The sequence below is a fragment of the Dreissena polymorpha genome, chromosome 1 (assembly GCF_020536995.1).
Source record: "Dreissena polymorpha isolate Duluth1 chromosome 1, UMN_Dpol_1.0, whole genome shotgun sequence".
In the NCBI taxonomy this organism is placed as follows: Eukaryota; Metazoa; Mollusca; class Bivalvia; order Myida; family Dreissenidae; genus Dreissena; species Dreissena polymorpha.
The window spans coordinates 152,077,313-152,101,051 of NC_068355.1; the positions used below are offsets into that span (position 1 = coordinate 152,077,313).

The 23,739-nt window shown below is 38.5% G+C and overlaps 1 protein-coding gene across 3 annotated transcripts in view; it reads left to right on the forward strand.

Moving 5' to 3' along the window:
• The window catches only part of LOC127856166 (tetratricopeptide repeat protein 37-like), a 98,165-nt gene that overhangs the window by 62,975 nt on the left and 11,451 nt on the right, over window positions 1-23,739 (forward strand). For all 3 annotated transcript variants that reach the window (XM_052392206.1, XM_052392217.1, XM_052392226.1), the window contains 11 exons: window positions 2,997-3,097; window positions 4,018-4,120; window positions 4,374-4,460; window positions 4,892-4,951; window positions 5,634-5,845; window positions 6,147-6,208; window positions 6,717-6,773; window positions 8,431-8,574; window positions 15,346-15,487; window positions 16,505-16,598; window positions 21,828-21,908. In XM_052392206.1, the coding sequence (XP_052248166.1) occupies window positions 2,997-3,097; window positions 4,018-4,120; window positions 4,374-4,460; window positions 4,892-4,951; window positions 5,634-5,845; window positions 6,147-6,208; window positions 6,717-6,773; window positions 8,431-8,574; window positions 15,346-15,487; window positions 16,505-16,598; window positions 21,828-21,908 (1,143 nt within the window). The remainder of the gene's footprint in view (window positions 1-2,996; window positions 3,098-4,017; window positions 4,121-4,373; window positions 4,461-4,891; window positions 4,952-5,633; window positions 5,846-6,146; window positions 6,209-6,716; window positions 6,774-8,430; window positions 8,575-15,345; window positions 15,488-16,504; window positions 16,599-21,827; window positions 21,909-23,739) is intronic.

The following is a 23,739-nucleotide window of genomic DNA, read 5'->3' on the forward strand; positions in this document are numbered from 1 at the left end:
ACTGCAGTTTTTCCTCTGTAAAGCAGACCCCGGGACAGTACACTAGCATGATTACAATCTATGTTTGGTCTGTACTGCAGGATTGTCTCTATAAAGCAGACCCTGAGACAGTATACTGGCATGATTACAATCTATGTTTGGTCTGTACTGCAGGATTGCCGCTATAAAGCAGATCCTGGGACAGTACACTAGCATGATAACAATCTATGTTTGGTCTGTACTGCAGGATTGCCTCTATAAAGCAGACCCTGGGACAGTACACTAGCATGATTACAATCTATGTTTGGTCTGTACTGCAGGATTGCCTCTGTAAAGCAGACCCTGGGACAGTATACTAGCATGATAACAACCTATGTTTGGTCTGCACTGTAGTATTGCCTCTATAAAACATACCATGGGACAGTATACTAGCATGATAACAATCTATGTTTGGTCTGTACTGCAGGATTGCCTCTATAAAGCAGACCTTGGGACAGTAAACTAGCATGATTACAATCTATGTTTGGTCTGTACTGCAGGATTGCCTCTATAAAGCAGACCCTGGGACTGTACACTAGCATCATTACAATCTATGTTTGGTCTGTATTGCAGGATTGCCTCTATAAAGCAGACCCTGGGACAGTATACTAGCATGATTACAATCTATGTTTGGCCTATACTGCAGGATTGCCTCTATAAAGCAGAACCTTGGCTAATACATAAGCATGATTACAATCTATGTTTGGTCTGCACTGCAGGATTGCCTTTATAAAGCAGACCCTGTGACAGTACACTAGCAAGTTTACAATCTATGTTTGGTCTGTACTGCAGGATTGCCTCTATAAAGCACACCTTGAGACAGTATACTAGCATGATAACAAGCTATGTTTGGTCTGTACTGCAGGATTGCCTCTATAAACAGACCCTGGGACATTGCACTATCATGGTTACAATCTATGTTTGGTCTAAACTGCAGGATTGCCTCTATAAAGCAGACCCTGGGACAGTACACTAGCATGATTACAATCTATGTTTGGTCTGTACTGCAGGATTGCCTCTATAAAGCACACCCTGGGACATTACACAAGCATGATTACAATCTATGTTTGGTCTGTACTGCAGGATTGCCTCTATAAAGCATACACTGGGACAGTACACTAGCATGATTACAATCTATGTTTGGTTTCTACTGCAGGATTGCCTCTATAAAGCAGACCTTGGGACAGTAAACTAGCATGATTACAATCTATGTTTGGTCTGTACTGCAGGATTGCCTCTATAAAGCAGACCCTGGGACTGTACACTAGCATCATTACAATCTATGTTTGGTCTGTATTGCAGGATTGCCTCTATAAAGCAGACCCTGGGACAGTATACTAGCATGATTACAATCTATGTTTGGTCTGTACTGCAGGATTGCTTCTAAAAAGCAGATCCTGGGACAGTACACTAGCTAGATAACAATCTATGTTTGGTCTGTACTGTAGTATTGCCTCTATAAAGCAGAACCTAGGACAGTATACTAGCATGATTACAATCTATGTTTGGTCTGTATTCCAGGATTGCCTCTATTAAGCAGACCCTGGGACAGAATACTAGCATGATTACAATCTATGTTTGGTCTGTACTGCAGGATTGCCTCTATAAAGCAGACCCTGGGACAGTACACTAGCATGATTACAATCTATGTTTGGTCTGTACTGCAGGATTGCCTTTAAAGCAGACCCTGGGACAGTACACTAACATGATAACAATCTATGTTTGGTCTGTATTGCAGGATTGCCTCTATTAAGCAGACCCTTGGATAGTACACTAGCATGATTACAATCTATCAATGATCTGTACTGCATGATTGCCTCTATAAAGCAGACCCTGGGACAGTACACTAGCATGATTACAATCTATGTTTGGTTTGTACTGCAGGATTGCCTCTCTAAAGCAGACCCTGGGACAGTACACTAGCATGATTACAATCTATGTTTGGCCTATACTGCAGGATTGCCTCTATAAAGCAGAACCTTGGCTAGTACATTAGCATGATTACAATCTATGTTTGGTCTGTACTGCAGGATTGCCTCTATAAAGCAGACCTTGAGACAGTACACTAGTATGATTACAATATATGTTTGGTCTGTACTGCAGGATTGCCTTTATAAAGCAGACCCTGGGACAGTACACTAGCAAGATTATAATCTATGTTTGGTCTGTACTGCAGGATTGCCTCTATAAAGCACACCTTGAGACAGTATACTAGCATGATAACAAGCTATGTTTGGTCTGTACTGCAGGATTGCCTCTATAAACAGACCCTGGGACATTGCACTAGCATGGTTACAATCTATGTTTGGTCTAAACTGCAGGATTGCCTCTATAAAGCAGACCCTGGGACAGTACTCTAGCATGATTACAATCTATGTTTGGTCTGTACTGCAGGATTGCATCTATAAAGCACACCCTGGGACATTACACTAGCATGATTACAATCTATGTTTGGTCTGTACTGCAGGATTGCCTCTATAAAGCATACACTGGGACAGTACACTAGCATGATTACAATCTATGTTTGGTTTGTACTGCAGGATTGCCTCTATAAAGCAGACCCTGGGCCAGTACACCAGCATGATTACAATCTATGATTGGTTTGTACTGCAGGATTGCCTCTATAAAGCAGACCCTGGGACTGTACACCAGCATGATTAAAATCTATGATTGGTCTGTACTGCAGGATTGCCTCTATGAAGCAGATCCCGGGACAGTACACTAGCATGATTACAATCTATGTTTGGTCTGTACTGCAGGATTGCCTCTATAAAGCAGACCCTTGGACAGTGCACTAGCATGATAACAATCTATGTTTGGTCTGTACTGCAGGATTGCCTTTATAAAGCAGACCCTGGGACAGTACACTAGCATGATAACAATCTATGTTTGGTCTGTACTGCAGGATTGCCTCTATAAAGCAGACCCTGGGCCAGTACACTAGCATGATTACAATCTATGTTTGGTCTGTACTGCAGGATTGCCTCTATAAAGCAGGCCCTGGGACAGTACACTGAGGCTCTGCAGGAGTACACTCACATACTCAGACAGGCTGAGGACTATGTACCCGCTCTGAAAGGTAACAGGCTTGATGAACTAGATCTGTAAGCTTGTCCATATTTAAAAGTAGTATGATATTAAGGGGCTTCTTATGACTGATATATTTCTTTGACCAAATTTATTTGTTATGCCCCCGGTAGGGTGGCATATAGCAGTTTAACTGTCAGTCCGTTTGTCTGTCTGTGTGTCCGTCCGAAAACTTTTACATTGGCCATAACTTTTGCAATATTTAAGATAGCAACTTGATATTTGGCATGCATGTGTATCTCATGAAGCTGCACATTTTGAGTGGTGAAAGGTCAAGGTCATCCTTCAAGGTCAAATTAAAAAATACAATCCAAGGGAAGAACATTTTAATAAGCTTTAAAAAAGAGATAATTTCTAAATCTGCCAAATGATATATTGAAATTTTATTTCAAAGAGGCGCAATAGGGGGCATTGTGTTTCTGACAAACACATCTCTTGTTGTGTATCACTTGATAAATGTACATAGTTTTAAGTAAGAGTTGAAGCTGCAAATGATTTGACACATGTTTACCCATGTGAATACTGCTCTGAGCCAATGTTCAACCAATAGTGTTATTATCCCCCGCCATAGGCGGAGGGATATTGTTTTTGCGTTGTCCGTCCATCTGTCGGTCTTTCCGTCTGTCCGTCCTGCACTTTTGTGTCTGAAGCCATATCTTGGAAGTGCTTTGGCGGATTTCATTGAAACTTGGTATGAATATATATATGGTTAAGAGGATGATGCACGCCAAATGGCATTGTACACCATCTGTTAAGAATGGAGTTATGGCCTTTTGTATCTTGAAAAATGCTTTTTTGAGTGTCAAATATAAAACTTGTGTCCAGAAGCATATTGGCGGGGGATATCAATTCAAAGAATTTGCTTGTTGTTTTATGATGTTTTTTTTTTGTATCTTGAAACTTTGTGTTTAGGCTTGGGAGAGACCTATGTTTCAATTGCCCACAATCATCTTAGCAACTGTTTCCATGGGCGGGCAAAAGACACAGCAGAGCTGGCAGTTGACTGCCTGTTTAGGTACCTGCATCTCCACATTTTCCTCAATCTAATTGTTTCCTATCTAACTTGTGAAAGAAAAGTGTAATTGTGACAAAAATTTTGAATATAACTTTTGTGATTGTTTATTGATTTTGATGAACAAATTGTTAAAATTCCAAATTTTCGTCGGTTTAGTTTTGGAATATTTCGTGCATTTCATTTCAAATGCATCAATGAAACCATTCATTTGTACTGATTATGTTGGCAATCAAGACTAGAGATTATATTACAGAGCATGCAAGCTGAGGCCAGATGTCTCTTGTTTGTGGAAACTGATGGGGGATGCCTGCACTATTCTCCATGTGTTACCAGAGTTCAGGTGGGGCTAGTTTTACTGTCCTGATATGTCAGAGTTGAAAATAAAGCTTATACGCTAAATGTTTCTATTGTCCCTCCATTATTCTTTCATTTCACATATTCATACTAGAGGTATAAGTTAGTAATTGAGGTAAATTGGTTTATATGGGTGTAAGCTGTTTAGTATGATAGGGCTTTGACAGGTCCGGCTAATAAAACCATTAATAACTCTCAATAGAGTTTTCCATACATTAGTTGGGGTTATGAACTCAATACTGAATTGTCAATGGAGATAAGTGTAAAAAAGGGTGAGTAAGAACACATAAGCAAAAGTAAAGGCTTTCTATGTCATTGACATATCAATCATGTGCTATGTACAGTACATTACATTACATTTACATGTAGAATTTGCTCGAATTTACTAATGTTTCTTTGATTTTAATTTCATTTTAGATTTTTGAGACCTGACAAAGGTGTTTGGACTAAAGTAGAACTTTTGAAAGTGGGAAGTGGGTAAGTGCTTGTTTTAAATCACATGTAACAAATACAGACAGAGTACCTGGCAATCTTCTTGTCATCCTTGGTATTTGCCCACTTGTCAATGTGAAAATCCAAACCTGGGTATTTACCCACTTGTAAATGTGATTTCCGAAACCTGGGTATTCACCCACTTGTAAATTTGATTACCAAAACTTTGGTATTAACCCATTTGTAAATGAAATAACCCAAACCTTGGTATTTACTCAATTGTAAATGTGATAGCCCAAACTAGGGTAGTTACCCACTTGTCTATGTGACGACCCAAACCTGGGTATTTAACCACTTGTCAATGTGATGACCCACGCATGAGTATTAACCCATTTGTAAATGTGATATCCCAAACCTGGTATTTACCCACTTGTCAATGTGAAAACCCAAACCTGTGTATTTACCCTATTGTGAATGTGATAACCCAAACCTTGGTATTTACCCACTTATCAATGTGACGTCCCACGCATGAGTATTAACCCATTTGTAAATGTGATAACCCAAACCTGGGTATTTACCCACTTGTAAATGTGATAACCCAAACCTGTGTTTTAACCCACATGTAGCAATAGGTAATAAATAATTACTTACAAATAGATAACATTTGCATTCAATTTTGCAGTTCTATTGAACAATTAAATGATTTGATTGAAATTCTTCATTGCAGATGCTATATCAGAGCCTTGAAGATCATGCCAGAGCTATCTCCCTTGTGGCATGACCTGGGACTTAATTATATCTACCAATCACAGTGCACCTCTGGGAGTGAGGCCATTTCATTGGCTGAAAGATCTGTCCAATCCCTGAAGAAGGCCATCCAGTTGGAACCAGGAAATTACAAGCATTGGAATGCCTTGGGATATGTTGCATGCCAGAATGGTAGTGTTCTATGTCAAAAAATGAAATGAAAATGATCCAGCTACACAATTATAAAATCATTCATCATAACTACACTAAGATTTTTCTAACAAGGTTGACAAAGTTTGGGTGAGGTAAGTGTCAAGGTCAGTTCATTGTTTGCAGAACTTTATGTAATTACATGCATGTCTTTTTCTATCTGCTTGTTTACAATTCACATCTTAATTGACTATAAATTTAGTTTAATGTGAGTAAATCATGCACAAGTACTGATTAATAGTCAAGCAATAATATTTTACATACTGTACTATTTTTATTCTAGTGTATTTCAAGCCAGACTTGGCCCAACACTGCTTCATAAAGTCAACACAGCTAGAAACAAACGTGAGATTTATTTTATTAAGAGTAATTAGTTTACAGGTGTTCCAATTATTCTTTCTTTATGATACTTATTTCTGTTTTATCTTGGTTGTGATAAGAGAATCTTTTATTTCTTTCATATCCAAATGAATTGCCATTCATGAATTGTATGTACCATTGATTTTTCTTATGTGATAAGCAACTTATACTATGGAATGGCATTAACTTAACCAAAACATATGAGCTGCGAGCTGTTAAATACAGGTTAATGCATGTGCATAAAGTGTCATCCCAGATTAGCTGATGCAGTCCATCCATGCTAATCAGGGAATGACACTTTACGCCTTAACAGGATTTTTGCTTAAAGAGACTTTCTTTTAAAGAAAAATATCATTAAAGCGGAAAGTGTTGTTCCGACACTTTACGCACATGCATTAAACCCCCTTTTCACAGAGCACAACCCATGATATAAAATTAAGTACAATCTGTATAAATACAACCAGTTAATAACAATCTATTGTGTATTTTTCAGAATGTGGCAGCATGGACCAACCTTGCAGCTCTCTACCTAAAACATGATAATATAAAGGTACACATCCTCATTTGGCAATCAGCGCTGTTGATGATACCCTCTTTTAGCCCACCATTTTACAAGCATTGTCACAACAATCTCTTGTTATGCCCTACGATGATAATAGGGGAAGTGTGTGTAGAATTACCAATCACTGTGTGTGTGTGTGTACGCATATAGGTTTGTGAAGATTTTGTGTCAGACACATAATATTGTTGTTCATTATAGGATTTCTATATAAATGTACACAAATGATCATTATATGAAAACAACAACTATTTGCTTGTGTAAAGGTCAAGGTCTCAATGGACACATTTCGTATACATATGCATATTCTTTATATGCATATAGTTAAATACATGTTCATGACCTGCCCATAATTGTCTCATGCATGTAAGTATTTCAAAATCAAATGACACAAATGATCATTATATTAAGATGAAACATAGCATGCAACAACAATGTGGCCCACTTAAAGGTGAAGGTCACAGTGGCTCACTTAAAGGTGAAGGTCACAGTGGATACTTGAAGGTGAAGGTCACAGTGGATGCTTGAAGGTGAAGGTCTTAGTGGATACTTTAAGGTGAAGGTCAGAGTGGACATTTGAAGGTGAAGGTTGTAGTGGATACTTGAAGGTGAAGGTCAGAGTGGACACTTGAAGGTGAAGGTCGCAGTGGATACTTGAAGGTGAAGGTCAGACTGGACACTTGAAGGTGAAGGTCAGAGTGGACACTTGAAGGTGAAGGTCAGAGTGGACACTTGAAGGTGAAGGTGACAGTGGACACTTCAAGATGAAGATCAGAGTGGACACTTGAAGGTGAAGGTCACAGTGGATACTTGAAGGTGAAGGTCACAGTTGACACTTAAAGGTAAAGGTCACAGTGGTGACTTGAAGGTGAAGGTCACAGTGGACACTTACAAGTGAAGGTCACAGTGGACATTTGAAGGTGAAGGTCAGCGTGGGCACTTGAAGGTGAAAGTTACAGTGGATACTTAAAGGTGAATGTCAGAGTGGACACTTCAAGGTGAAGGTCACAGTGGACACTTTAAGGTGAAGGTCACAGTGGACACTTGAATTGTTCAGTCACATATTTGTCTTACATGATGTAATTTCAAAATAAATTTGCATAAATGATCATCACATCAAGACAATATGTCATGTGCATGCATTAATTCGGGCATGCATTTTAAAGTCAATGTCATAAATGTGAAATAGGCTTTATGTATTAAAACATGTGCAAAGGTCTGGGTGTGGTCTATGTGGGCTGCTGGATAATTCAGGCCTGTGTTGAATTCTAACCTAGTTTTAACTCTAACATAGCTTTTTATGCCCCTGGTAGGGTGGCATATAGCAGTTCAGAACTGTCCGTCTGTAAGCCTGTGCGTCCGTCCGAAAACATTAACATTGGCCATAACTTTTGCAATATTGAAGATAACAACTTGATATTTGTCATGCATGTTTATCTCATGAAGCTGCGCATTTTGAGTGGTGAAAGGTCAAGGTCATCATTCAAGGTCAAAAGTAAAAAAAGACAATCCAAGGGAAGTAATAAGCTTTAAAAGGGAGATAATTTCTAAACCTGCCAAATGATATATTGAAATTTTATTTTAAAGTGGCGCAATATGGGGCATTGTGTTTCTGACAAACACATCTCTTGTTGTCTTTATTTTGCAGTTGGGCCATGAAGCGTTCAAGATAGCCCAGAGCCTAGAGCCCTCCTACGTGGCCTGCTGGATAGGTCAGGCCATCATAGCGGAGCTGGTGGGACATGAGGACGCCATGGATCTGTTCAGGCACACCACAGAGCTCAGCAATCATGTGCGCACCTGTATATAGGAGTTTATTTGTTAAGAAATAGTAAACCCACCTGAATGACCTTTGACAAGCTAGTGACATGCCATGCAGCCCAAAATGCATATGGACTGAAGCCAAAGGCTGGGGTTATTGTACAGTTTGGGACTGCCTGGCTGGGCCCTATCATGCATCAAGCACAAAGTGAGGTGTTCTTTTTCTTTTATTGCACCAAACATTTTTAGCTCACCTGAGCACAATGTTAAACTAGTTAAACTATAAATGGCTATAGTAAAATCTTGTTAACACTCTAGAGGCCACATTTATTGTCTGATCTTAGATGAGTTTGAAAATAATTATGTTTGCTTGAAAAACATGGCTTCCAAGGGACGGGGCATTTTTCCTTATATGGCTTTAGTAAAATCTTGTTAACACTCTAGGGGCCATATTTACTGCCCGATCTTCATGAAACTTGGTCAGAAGATTCATCCCAATAATATCTTGGAAGAGTTCAAAAATGATGCTGGTTGGTTGAAAAACATGGCTGCCAGGGGGCGGGGCATTTTTCCTTATATGGCTATAGTAAAACCTTGTTTACACTCTAGAGGCCACATTTATTTTCCGATCTTCATGAAACTTGGTCAGAAGATTTGTCCCAATAATATCTTGTTATCACATGTGAGCAACTTTGGGCCTTTCAGGCCCTCTTGTGTTGTACTTTTATTAACAAGTATATAATCAGTGATTTCAACAACACTTTAACACCACTTAGATACATATTTTGACGCATTTGTAGTCCCTTAAAATGTTTAAAGCGAGATTATATGATTTCGTCAAATATTTATGAATTTATATAAAATGTGAAAAAAAAACTATATAAATATTTTAATATAAATTAAAATAAAAGTTAAGAAGAACATGTGTTGAAATATGCGAAATAAGCCAGATATTTAATTCTGAAATCGAAAATGTCTGTACAGTCGAATTCACCAGCATGTATAACATGCATGTACGATGTGAATCTTAATTTAGTTAAACGGTTATTTTAAATTCCTGCAACAATATATATTCATATGACACACGAGTACGTACTCTGATCCTAATTAAAAGACGAATGCTTCGGTTATTGTAGGAAAATATGTATGAAATATCTTCGTCACAATCGGCATGGAGTGCTATTTGTCTTTGCTGCATTTTATGAAATTCGTCTTCAATGTATAATTTTTCTTGCCTTATTTGTGTTATTGTAACATATTTTATCAATATCTCACAATTTAACACATATTAACAATCATATAATCTTGCTTAAATTTAATTAGATATCTTTATTACTAAATTCAAGTTTTAAAGGCTTCATTTCCATCCCTTTGATACTGATAAGCAGCAGCAGCATACAACCTGAACAGACTGAGAGTTACTCGCAGGCTGTTCTGGTTTTATGCTGGTGGCAAAAACTATTTTCACTTTGCTTCTTATGGGGGAAAGGGTTAGCACATTGACAAAAATTATATAATTTCTGTATTTTTGGTATCAAATACAGATGACAATATCAAAAATCCTTACCTCACAGTTTGTAATCGATTTTTGTTTCACACGGCTGGAAGAACCAGACTACTTTTATTTGCTTTATGCTTTGAGGTGGTTTATAGAGAAATATCAGTGACATAAAACTGGTATTTCACTGTTTTAAACAGTGAAAAATAGTGAAAAAGATCAATATTTTTCACTGTTTTACTGTGAAATGACGTCATTTTTTTCGACAAAATGACGTCATAAATCCAGCACAACTATCCAGTTAAACTCTTTTACAATGTAAATTAACGGTTAAAAAAGCATAAAATAAGAAGAAAATTTGTTGCATTCGATGGAATATCGATTTTAATTCACTTGTGATCATAAAAAATACATATTTTCACTCATGGCTGCGCAACTCGAGAAAATATTATTTGCGCCACTCGTGAAAATATTATTTTATATGATTACTCGTGAAATAAAATCGATATTTCATCGAATCCAACAAATATCCTCTTTGTATCGTAAATATCTTAAATGTTCCGAGCGGAATTGGGAAAAGCCTGTTCTTACTTTAGGCTCTCAAAATACACAAGTACAACATATGATAATTTATGCTTGCAAAAGCGTTTTCACGGATATTTTCTATGTTTTATTGTAAGGAGATTTATAATGGAATGGTATATTACAAGGCCATGGTGTCATGGCAAATGATATCTCAGTCGTTTAATTGTGTGATGTTGGATTCCACTGGCCTTGCAAGCTTGTGGAATACAACATCACACAATCAAGGTGTTTGATACAACAATGCAGGGCACCACAGTCATGTTATATTCTCTATTGGCCAGTCACATCCTAACTGTACTTATTGTGCAGACAATATAAGCTTTCTTGGAGTATATCTGTCCAGCACAACTTTCAGAGCAAGTGGGTCCTGCTTATTTCTTTTTTATGCCCATGAAGGAGGGCATATAGTGATCGGACTGTCCGTCCGTCCGTCTGTCTGTCCTTCCATCACACTTTGCGTTTAGGTTTCTGCATTTAGGTTTTGAAAAATGCTCATAGCTTCTATGTCCCTTCACATAGCAACTTGATGTTTGGCAAGCATGTGTATCTCATGGAGCTGCACATTTTGAGTGGTGAAAGGTCATCCTTTGAGGTCAAAGGTAAAAAAAACATGTATCAAAGCGGCGCAGTAGGTTGCATTGTGTTTCTGACAAACACAACTCTTGTTTTTCACAATATTAAGGGCTGTCATAGTTTTGATTTAAATCACTCCATGATCAAATTCTAGGTCATGTTTGATCAAAGTTTTTATGAAAAATCTAAATAATTACTGAATCTTTAGATCTTGACAAAGTGACATTTAGGACCAGCATGTCCCTTAACTAATGGGAGTTTCAAACACTGACAGGAAAGGAATAGGATTACATTAAATGTCATATCATAGAGGTTGGTACTTATTCATTATGCATCTTCAAAAAATTGCACCATTACTGACTTTTGTTGTACAATGTTAAACAAGAGAAAGGCAGGCTGCATGTTGCAAGCAAACCAAGGATGCTCTGGAATACTGGCTGATGTAATTAGAGAATGAAAACAGTTAACTTTTTATCCGCAGAACTTTGTTATTATCCCCACGTTTTTCGGAGAAAAAGTGGGGATATTGTATTGATGTGTGTCCGTCCGTCCTGGCCACCTGGTCCTCCTACACTATTAGCTTTAGAACCTTGAAACTTACATACATGGTAGCTATGAGCATATGTGCAACGGTGACAGTGACGGAATTTTGATCTGACCCCTGGATCAAAAGTTATGGGGGTTGGGGGCGGGGCCTGGTCAGAGATTTTCACTCATTTTTATGTAATTTTACATTTATTTCTTCAATTCTGCACCGATTTACTTCAAATTGATACTGAGCCTCTCTTATGACATTAAGGTCAATCTCAACTATGCATGGCCCCATTACCAACCCTGGGGAGCCCCGCCCCCATAGGCCACGCCCACCCAAAATTGCCTTTTACTATAATTTCTTCATTTCAACACCGATTTACTTCAAATTGTTACTGAACATCTCTTATGACAATACGGTCAATCTCAACTATGTATGGCCCCTTTACCAACCCTGGGGCGCCCCGCCCATAATAGGCCACACCCACCCAAAATTGCCTTTTTTCTATAATTTCTTCATTTCTACACCGATTCACTTCCAATTGATACTGAACTTCTCTTATGACAATATGGTCAATCTCAACTATGCATGGACCCATTACCAACCATGGGGCGCACCTGGGTCAAACATTCGGCGTGGGGATACATGTCGGCCTCTGCCGCGCCATTTCTAGTTTCCAAGTCACTGGCACCAAGAAAAATTTTGCGAAATATTATTTATAGCAAACCTTTCCGTGTAATCATAATAAGAATGATGTTTGTAATAGCAAAGCTCAAATAAAATAGTGAATTTCTTATTATACCCCAACAAACGAAGTTTAGGGGGGTATATAGGAGTGAACTTGTTGGTCGGTTGGTCTGTCTGTCGGTCCGTATTATGTGTCCGCTCTCTAATTCAAGTAGTTTTCATCCGATCTTCACCAAACTTGGTCAGAAGTTGTATAAACATGATGTCTAGGCCAAGTTCGAACATGGGCCTTGCCGGGTCAAAAACTAGGTCACGGGGTCACTTAGTGCGTTTTAAACATTCAGCATGTTGTCCGCTATCTAATTCAAGTAGTTTTCATCCAATCTTCACCAAACTTGGTCAGAAGTTGTATCTAGATGATCTTAAGGCCAAGTTTGAACATGGGCCTTGCCTGGTCAAAAACTAGGTCACAGGGTCACTTAGTGCGTTTTTAACATTAAGCATGGTGTCCGCTCTCTAATTCAAGTAGTTTTCATCCGATCTTCACCAAACTTGGTCAGAAGTTGTATCTACATGATGTCTAGGCCAAGTTCGAACATGGGCCTTGCCGGGTCAAAAACTAGGTCACGGGGTCACTTATTGTGTTTTAAACATTGAGCATGTTGTTCGCTCTCTATTTCAAGTAGTTTTCATCCGTATCTTCACCAAACTTGGTCAGAAGTTGTATCTAGATGATCTTAAGGCCAAGTTCGAACATGGGCCTTGCCGGGTCAAAAACTAGGTCGTGGGGTCACTTAATGTGTTTTTTTACATTCAGCATGGTGTCCTCTCTCTTATTCAAGTAGTTTTCATCCGATCTTCACCAAACTAGGTCAGGTGTTTTATCTAGATTATCTGAAGGCCAAGTTTGAACATGGGCCATGCCGGATCAAAAACTAGGTCACAGGGTGACTTAGTACGTTTTACACATTGAGCATGGTGTCCGCTCTCTATTTCAAGTAGTTTAAATCCGATCTTCACCACACTTGGGCAGAATTTGTAACTAGATGATGTGTAGGTCAAGTTCGAACATGGGCCATGCCTGGTCAAAAACTAGGTCACGGGGTCACTTAGTGTGTTTTAAACCTCATCATGTTGTCCGCTCTCTAATTCAAGAAGTTTTTATCCAATCTTCACCAAAATTGGTCAGAAGTTGTATCATGTTAATGTCTAGGGCAAGTTTGAATATGGGTCATGCCAGGTCAAAAACAAGGTAACGGGGTCACTTAGTGCGTTTTAAACATCAAAATGTTGTCCGCTCTCTAATTCAAGTAGTTTTCATCCAATCTTCACCAAACTTGGTCAGAAGTTGTATCTAGATGATGTCTAGGTCAAGTTTGAATATGGGTCATGCCGGGTCAAAAACTAGGGTCACAGGTTTTTTTAACATTCAGCATGGTGTCCGCTCTTTAATTCAAGTAGTTTACATCCAATCTTCACCAAACTTGGTCAGAAGTTTTATGGAGATGATAAGTTAGAACATGGGCCTTTCTGGGTCAAAAACTAGGTCACGGGGTCACTTAGTGTGTTTTAAAAATTGAGCATAGTATCCGCTGTTTTTTGTGAAGACGACATCCAAAATATTATGTGTCAATGTGGCATGTGGGGGTATTCGTCACGTCTGTGAGAAAGCTCTAGTTATATTAAAAAATAGAAAATCATGACTCAAAAAATACTTCAAATAAATAGAGGATATTTGTTGGATTCGATGGAATATCGATTTTATTTCACGAGTGATCATATAAAATAATATTTTCACGAGTGGCGCAGTGAATTCAAATCGATATTCCATCGAATCCAACAAATTTTATTTTTATTTTATGCTTTTTTCCACTGTTTATTTACATTGTAAAAGAGTTAAACTGGATAATTCGCTGAATTTATGACGTCATTTTGTTGAAAAAATGACGTCATTTCACAATAAAACAGTGAAAAATATCGATATTTTTCAATGTTATTTTTATGCCCCCCTTCGAAGAAGAGGAGGTATATTGCTTTGCTCATGTCGGTCAGTCGGTCAGTCTGTCGGTCCGTCCACCAGGTGGTTGTCAGACGATAACTCAAGAACGCTTGGGCCTAGGATCATGAAACTTCATAGGTAGATTGATCATGACTTGCAGATGACCCCTATTGATTTTGAGGTCACTAGGTCAAAGGTCAAGGTCACGGTGACCCGAAATAGTAAAATGGTTTCCGGATGATAACTCAAGAATGCATACGCCTAGGATCATGAAACTTCATGGGTAGATTGATCATAACTCGCAGATGACCCCTATTGATTTTGAGGTCACTAGGTCAAAGGTCAAGGTCACGGTGACCCGAAATAGTAAAATGGTTTTCAGATGATAACTCGAGAACGCATAGGCCTAGGATCATGAAACTTCATAGGTAGATTGATCATGACTTGCAGATGACCCCTATTGATTTTGAGGTCACAAGGTCAAAGGTCAAGGTCACAGTGACCCGAAATAGTAAAATTATTTTCGGATGATAACTCAAGAATGCTTTTGCCTAGGATCATGACACTTCAAAGGTACATTGATCGTGACTCGCAGATGACCCCTTTTGATTTGTAGGTCACTAGGTCAAAGGTCAAGGTCACAGTGACAAAAATCGTATTCACACAATGGCTGCCACTACAACGGACAGCCCATATGGGGGGCATGCATGTTTTACAAACAGCCCTTGTTTACTGTTTAAAACAGTGAAATATCAGTTTTATTTCACTGATATTTCTCTATAAACCACTGGAAAGAATGAAATAAAAAGGAATTAGAATAAATGGTATCCAAATTAACAGTGATTTACTGTTTTTAAGACACATAAGAAAGTTAAAGGTATTTATTGACCTGAATTACATAAAGTCGTGATGTTCACTTGCACTGCAGCCAGAGGGTGCTCTTGGGTACGGCCACTGGGTGTGCAGTATGCTCCTACAGTCAGACAAGAAGGACAGTCCCATGTATGTGTACGCCATAGAGCAGATGGCAGCCATCCCAGCAGCCTCCGATGCCCTAGCCAGATACACAGGTGTGCTGCCAGTATTCTTGTTCTTGAATATTGTTGTTTCATTGTGCTTTTCTGAGGTTTTAGATCTGTATTGTTAAGTGTTCCAGACTTTAATATTCAACTGCACAGGCTTATTAGGCTCATTTTGTCATTTTCAGCTCGGGTACTACTTACATGTACCACGGGTACTCTTAATAAGTATACTTACATGTACCCCGGGTACAGTGAAGTCTAACATCAACCTGGTATGTTTAAGTTTATTTACCTTACCTGGGGTACATGTAAGTATACTTATGAGTACCCGGGGAACATGTGAGTAGTTGCCGAGCCGACAATGACCAATCAAGCGCTAATAAGGGATGATACTTTGATTTTATGATATCTTCTTTTTAAAGAAAGTCTCTTCTTAGCAAAAATTCAGATGCTGTATAATGTGTCATCCCTGATGAGCCTGTGTGACCTGCACAGGCTTATCTTGGACGACACTTCACGCACATGCATTAAACCCCCTTAACACAGAGCACGGCCCATATAGTGTATAATGCTTTATCAAGTATCAACTTTAGTTATATGTGTATTTCTATGTGTGTGTTGTGTTACAACTTACATGTACTGATCTTCAGGAGTTGAGTCATTTATAGGGTTTTATAAAATACTTTTCATTCCTCTACCAAACATTTTCATCTATATGTGTATTGTAAAGTGTACCCCTGCTTGGTTTTGTTGTTCTATCTCTTTCAAGGAATATGTACATATCTGGCTTCATATGAGTCGTGTTATGAGAAAACTGGGCATGATGCATGTGCATAAAGTGTCGTCCCAGATTAGCCTGTGAAGTCTGCACAGGCTAATCAGGGACGACACTTTCCACTTTTATGATATTTTTCGTTAAAATGAAGTATCATCTTAGCAAAAAGACAATTTAGGCGGAAAGTGTCGTCCCTGATTAGCCTGTGCAGACTGCACAGGCTCATCTGGTACGACACTTTATGCACACGCATTATGCCCAGTTTTCTCAGAACGCGACACATATTACAGATCGGATAAAGACCAATCCTGTGGCCTACGTACTTCATGGCCTGCTTCTACAGAGACAGAAGCTGTACAAGACTGCTGCCCATCAACTTCAGATGTAAGCCAGCAATAGCCTTGCTCCAGAATTCGTTAGATTATGGAGGAAAACACTTATCTTGGGTTACAAACCACTAATCTTGGGTTACAAACCAGGCTGATCTTATAAAAAAATCAGCTGACCCTATCTGACATATGTCAAGTGTAATTGGATTTGTATTGCTATATATTCATATAAATTTCTGTTGGATGGCTATAACTCGCGAGGCTCATGGGTTTTGTTACAGACCTACTACAGCAGCAACTGTATATAAAAAGAAATGCTTCCTTGTCGCATTAATTAATGTCCTATAGATCATTGTTAAATTTTCTTACTGGTGTTGTTGTAGTAATATTATTCTTATTTCATGAAAAATTACTCTTTTTCTATGTAGAAAAAATAATTTTCTTTTAATGCATTTTTAGCTCATCTATTTTTTGAAAAAAAAAAGAGCTATTGTCATCACCTTGGCATTGGCGTCCGCTTAAGTTTTGCGTTTAGGTCCACTTTTCTCATAAAGTATCAATGCTATTGCATTCAAACTTGGTACACTTACTTACTATCATAAGGGGACTGGGCAGGCAAAGTTATGTAACTCTGACTGGCATTTTGACAGAATTATGTGCCCATTTTATACTTACAAAATTGAAAATTTGCTTAAGTTTTGTGGTTAGGTCCACTTTTTTCCTAAATTATCAAAGCTATTGCTTTCATACTTGTAACACGTACTAACTATCGTAAGGGGACTGTGCAGGCAAAGTTATGTAACTCTGACTGGCATTTTGACGGAATTATGGGCCATTTATACTTGAAAATTTGGTTAAGTTTTGTGTTTTGGTCCACTTTACCCCTAAAGTATCATAGATATTGCTTTCATACTTGGAACACTCGCAAACTATCATAAGGGGACAGTAAAGGACAAGTTGCATAACTGTGGTTGTCATTTTTACGGAATTATGGCCCTTTTTTGACTTAGTAACTTTGAATATATGGTTACATTTTGTGTTTAGATCCACTTTACCTCTAAAGTATCAAGGCTATTGCTATTAAATTTCAAATACTTTCATGCTCTCATGAGGGTACTGTACCTGGCAAGTTGAACTTTACCTTGACCTTTGAATGACCTTGACTCTCAAGGTCAAATTATTAAATTTTGCTAAAATTGCCATAACTTCTTTATTTATGATTAGATTCAATTGATACTTTGACAAAACAACTCTTACCTGACATACCACAATAGACTCCACCCAAACCATCCCCCATGCCCCCCCCCCCCCCCCGAATCCCCCCTCAATCTCCCCATTATTATTTTTTTAATTAAAGAATATCTAATAAATGACCACCACACCCTCATCCTCATTCTATACCCCCCCCCCCCACCCCCAACCCCAAAAAACAATTGTTTATGCCCCCGGTAGGGTGGCATATAGCAGTTGAACTGTCCGTCAGTATGTCAGTCAGTCCGTCCGAAAAAAACTTTGACATTGGCCATAACTTTTTCACTTTTGAAGATAGCAACTTGATTTTTGGCATGCATGTGTATCTCATGGAGCTGCACATTTTGAGTGGTGAAAAGTCAAGGTCAAGGTCATCCTTCAAGGTCAAATGTCAAATTTATGGTGTCTGTCCATCCGAAAACTTTAAAATTGGCCATAACTTTTTTAATATTGAAGATAGCAACTTGATATTTGGCATGCATGTGTATCTCATGGAGCTGAACATTTCGAGTGGGGAAAGGTGAAGGTCAAGGTCATCCTTCAAGGTCAAATGTAAAAAATATGGCTTCTGTCCGTCAGAAAACTTAAACATTGACCATTATTTTTTTAATATTGAAGATAGCAACTTGATATTTGGCATGCATGTGTATCTCATGATGCTGCACATTTTGAGTGGTGGAAGTTCAAGGTCAAGGTCATCCTTTTAAGGTAAAAAAACCCATACATGCCATAATTTTTCAGACCAATTCCGGGACATGTATAAAATGTAGCGATATTTATAGACATATGCATTTTTGGTACGTTTTTTGTTTGTTTCGCATCGTTAATTGCAAAAGTTGGAAAGCCTATCCGAAATACACTTGATCTATTAATGTCAAATTAAACATTACTACTTCCATTACTAGATACAAGCCACGTGTTTTCAGTGTTAGCGTTCTAAACATAGATGGTGACGTCACTGCGTTATTGTTATGACATGGCGAACGCAATTCAAATTTACTTATTATTTTTAACATTATGTTTACTGGGGGTTTAGAACAAGACAATAATAAATCTAGTGAGGATGACGTTTTTATATGCTTACTTTTTACTAAACTTCTTTGTCGGTTAAACATGCGAACACAAACTGCTTTTAATTTTTTACTCAGCAATGTTGGACTTCAGATGTGTAAACAACTATCCTTTGCCCTTATGCAGCGGAAAATAATGATGTAGTAGATTAAAGTCAATTAACAATTAAACAATGCCGCCTTTTCGGTTTGACCGCGAACATGAGACAATCGATATGATAACAGGACCCCTGTTAATTGATCGATTTTGACACGTAGCATAGTCTGCCTATTCGGGTAGGCATTGTCATGGAGACGCTGCAGATATACACAGATTCGAGGTGCAGTTAAGCCTAAGATAAGTTACATGTATATATGGATTTTGTAAATTCCGGGACATTTGACAGATTTCCGGGACAGCGGGACAAGTTCTTCATTTCCGGGACTGTCCCTGACAATCCGGGACGTATGGCATGTATGAAAAATATTTTTAAAAATTCATAGCGACGTTCTCATGAAGCTGCACATTTTACGTGGTGGAAGTTTTAGGTCAAGGTCATCCTTCAAGGTCAAAGGTCAATTATTTTTTTCATTCAAAGCGGGTTCTCATGAAGCTGCACATTTTTAGTGGTGGAAGTTCAAGGTCAAGGTCATTCTTCAAGGTCAAGGTCATCCTTCATGGTCAAAGGTCAAAATAAATAATTCAAAGCGGCGTTATCATGAAGCTTCACATTTTGAGTGGTGGAAGTTCAAGGTCAAGGTCATCCTTCAAGGTCATCCTTAACAGTCAAAGGTTAGAAAAAATCAAAGCGGCGTTATTATGAAGCTGCACATTTTGATTGGTGGAAGTTAAAGGTCAAGGTCATCCTACAAGGTCAAAGGTAAAAAAAAATAAAAATTCAAAGCAGCATTACTATGAAGCTACACATTTTGAGTGGTGGAAGTTCAAGGTCAAGGTCATCCTTCAAGGTCAAAGGTAAAAAAATAAATAAAAAATTTCAAAGCGGCGTTCTCATGAAGCTGCACATTTTGAGTGGTGAAAGTTCAAGGCCAAGGTCATTCTTCGAGGTCAATGTAATCCTTCAAGGTAAAAGGTAAAAAAAATAATTTCAAAGCGGCGTTATCATGAAGCTTCACATTTTGAGTCGTGGAAGTTCAAGGTCATCCTTCAAGGTCATGGTCATCCTTCAAGGTCAAAGGTAAAAAAAATAAATTTCAAAGCAGCATTACTATGAAGCTACACATTTTGAGTGGTGGAAGTTCAAGGTCAAGGTCATCCTTCAAGGTCAAAGGTAAAAAAATTAATAAAAAATTTCAAAGCGGCGTTCTCATGAAGCTGCACATTTTGAGTGGTGGAAGTTCAAGGCCAAGGTCATTCTTTGAGGTCAATGTAATCCTTCAAGGTCAAAGGTAAAAATAAATAAATTTCAAAGCGGCGTTATCATGAAGCTTCACATTTTGAGTCGTGGAAGTTCAAGGTCAAGGTCATCCTTCAAGGTCATGGTCATCCTTCAAGGTCAAAGGTAAAAAAAAATATAATTCAAAGCTGGTTATCATGAAGCTGCACATTTTGAGTGATGGAAGTTAAAGGTCAAGGTCATCCTTCAAGTTCAAAAACAAATTTTAAAAAATCAAAACGGCGTTCTCATGAAGCTGCACATTTTGAGAGGTGGAAGTTCAAGGTCAAAGTCATTCTTCTAGGTCAAGGTCATCAGTCAAGGTCAAAGGTAAAAAAAAATAATTCAAAGCGGGGTTATGAAGCTACACATTTTTAGTAGTGAAAGTTCAAGGTCAAGGTCATCCTTCAAGGTCAAGGTCATCCTTCAAGGTCTAAGGTAAAAAAAAAAAAAAAGCGGTGTTATCATGAAGCTGCACATTTTGAGTGGTGGAAGTTAAAGGTCAAGGTCATCCTTCAATGTAAAAAAAAAAAAAATTCAAAACAGCGTTCTCATGAAGCTGCACATTTTGAGTGGTGGAAGTTCAAGGTCAAGGCCATCCTTCAAGGTCAAGGTCATCCTTTAAGGTCAAGGTCATCCTTTAAGGCCAAAGGTCGATAAAGAAAAAAATTCAAAGCGGCGTTTTCATGAAGCTGCACATTTTGAGTGGTGGAAGTTCAAGGTCATGGTCATTCTTCAAGGGCAAGGTCATCTTTCAAGGGTAAGGTCAAAAAAAATAAATTTCAAAGCAGCGTTATCATGAAGATGCACATTTTGAGTGATGAAAGTTCAAGGTAAAGGTCATCATTCAAGGTCAAAGGTAAAAAAAATATTTTAAAGTGGCGTTCTCATAAAGCTGCACATTTTGAGTGGTGGAAGTTCAAGGTCAAGGTCATCCTTCAAGTTCAAAGGTAAAAAAAAAAAATCAAAGCGGCATTAACATGAAGCTGCATATTTTGAGTGGTGGAAGTTCAAGGTCAAAATCATCCTTCAAGGTCAAGGTTATCCTTCAAGGTCAGGGGTCAAAAAAAATAATTTCAAAGTGGCGTTTTCATAAAGCTGCATATTTTGAGTGGTTGAAGTTCAAGGTCAAGGTAATCCTTTAAATTCAAAGATAATTTTTTTTTTTTAATTTCAAAGCGGCGCAAGAGGGGGCATTATGTTTCTGACAAACACATCTCTTGTTTTTTTCAAACATGGTTACAAAACACAAATATTTATTTTTATTATTTTATTTTTGAAATACCGACCAACCATCCCACCCAAGAATCCCCCCCCCCCAAAAAAATAATTTTTATTTGGCTACTTTATTTCCTCAGGCTGTATTATGTTCGTACCTTGAATGTGTTCCAGCACTACTAGCTAACTTGCTCAATTTGGTTGACTGAAAGATATTCAATTTCACTGTGGTATTGTGCTGTGTGTGTGTGTGGGGAGGGCTTGAATACCCAGAGGAAACCCCCTGCCTGGGAGTGGGGATTGAACCTGCGTCTCCCTTTTCTTGTTACTAACCTCTGTCACACGCTCTTCCTATTGTGTTGGTTCCAGTGCAGTGAGACTGTATGAGGAGGCAGGGGACCAGGGAGATCAGTGGCGTGCAGCGCTGGCCAACTGTGCTATGAGTCTCAGGTACATATCTTGGTGGTAACTGTGACATAAGGTACAGTTGTATTGATGTCTTGTTTTTTAGCTCACCTGAGCACAACGTGCTCATGGTGAGCTTTTGTGATCGTCTTATGTCCGTCGTCCGTTGTCCGTTGTGTGGCGTCAACATTTGCCTTGTTAACTCTATAGAGGCCACATTTATTGTCCAACCTTCATGAAATTTGGTCAGAAGATTGGTCTCAATGATATCTTGGATGAGTTTGAAAATGGAAACGTTTGCTTGGCTGCCAAGGGGCAGGGCATTTTTCCTTATATGGCTATATGTGGCTATAGTAAAATCTTGTTAACACACTAGAGGCCACATTTATTGTCTGATCTTCATGAAACTTGGTCAGAAGATTCATCCCAACAAAATCTTGGACATTTTCGAAAATGATGCTGGTTGGTTGAAAAACATGGCTGCCAGGGAGCGGGGCATTTTTCCTTATATGGCTATAGTAAAACCTTGTTAACACTCTAGAGGCCACATTTATTTTCCGATCTTCATGAAACTTGCTCAGAAGATTTTTCCCAATGATATCTTGGATGAGTTCAAAAATGGTAACCTTTGCTTGAAAAACATGGCTGCCAAGGGGCGGGGCATTTTTCCTTATATGGCTTTAGTAAAATCTTGTTAACACTCTAGAGGCCACATTTATTGTCCAATCTTAATGAAACTTGGTGAGAAGATTCATCCAAATAATATCTTGGACGAGTTCGAAAATGATGCAGGTTGGTTGGAAAAACATGGCCTCCAGGGGGCGGGGCATTTTAATCTAAGCTGTTTTCGGTAAAATCCCAAGGTATTGTCATAGCCAGCTTGCAGTCTGCTGTCAGCTTCGCCGTCAGCCGTCCGCCGTAGGCGTCGTGCTAAAACCTTAACTTTGGCTCTAAAATCTAAGTGCTTCCACCTACAACTTTGAAACTTCATATGTAGATGCACCTTGATGAGTTATATGCGCCACACCCATTTTTGGGTCACTAGATCAAATGTCAAGGTCACTGTGACCACTAATATAAAACTTTAACATAGGGTCTTAAGTCAAAGTGCTTCCACCTACAACTTTGAAACTTCATATGTAGATGCACCTTGATGAATTCTACATGCCATACCCATTTTTGGGTCACTAGGTCAAAGGTCAAGGTCACTGTGACCTCTAATATAAAACTTTAACATAGGCTTTAAAATCTAAGTGCTTCCACCTACAACTTTAAAACTTCATATGTAGATGCACCTTAATGAGTTCTACACGTCACACCCATTGTTGGGTCACTAGGTCAAAGGTCAAGGTCACTGTGACCTCTAAAAAAAAAAAAAATCTGACAAGCTTTCACAGCCGAGCGTGGCACCTGTTACGCGGTGCTCTTGTTACTTATATGCTATAGTAAAACCTTGTTAACACTCTAGAGGCCACATTTATTTTCCAATCTTCATGAAACTTGGTCAGAAGATTGGTCCCTATGATATTTTGGATGAGTTCGAAAATTGTTTTGGTTTCTTTAAAAACATGGCCATCAGGGGGCGGGGCATTTTTCCTTATAAGGCTATATATGGCTTTTGTAAAACCTTGTTAACACTCTAGAGGCCACATTTATTGTCCAATCTTCATGAAATATGGTCAGAAGATTTGTCTTATTGATATCTTGGATGAGTTTGAAAATGATTATGTTTGCTTGAAAAACATGGCTGCCAAGGGGCGGGGCATTTTTCCTTATATGGCTACATATGGCTTTAGTAAAATCTTGTAAACACTCTAGAGGCCACATTTATAGGTTGATCTTCATGAAGATTCATCCCAATAATATCTTGGACGAA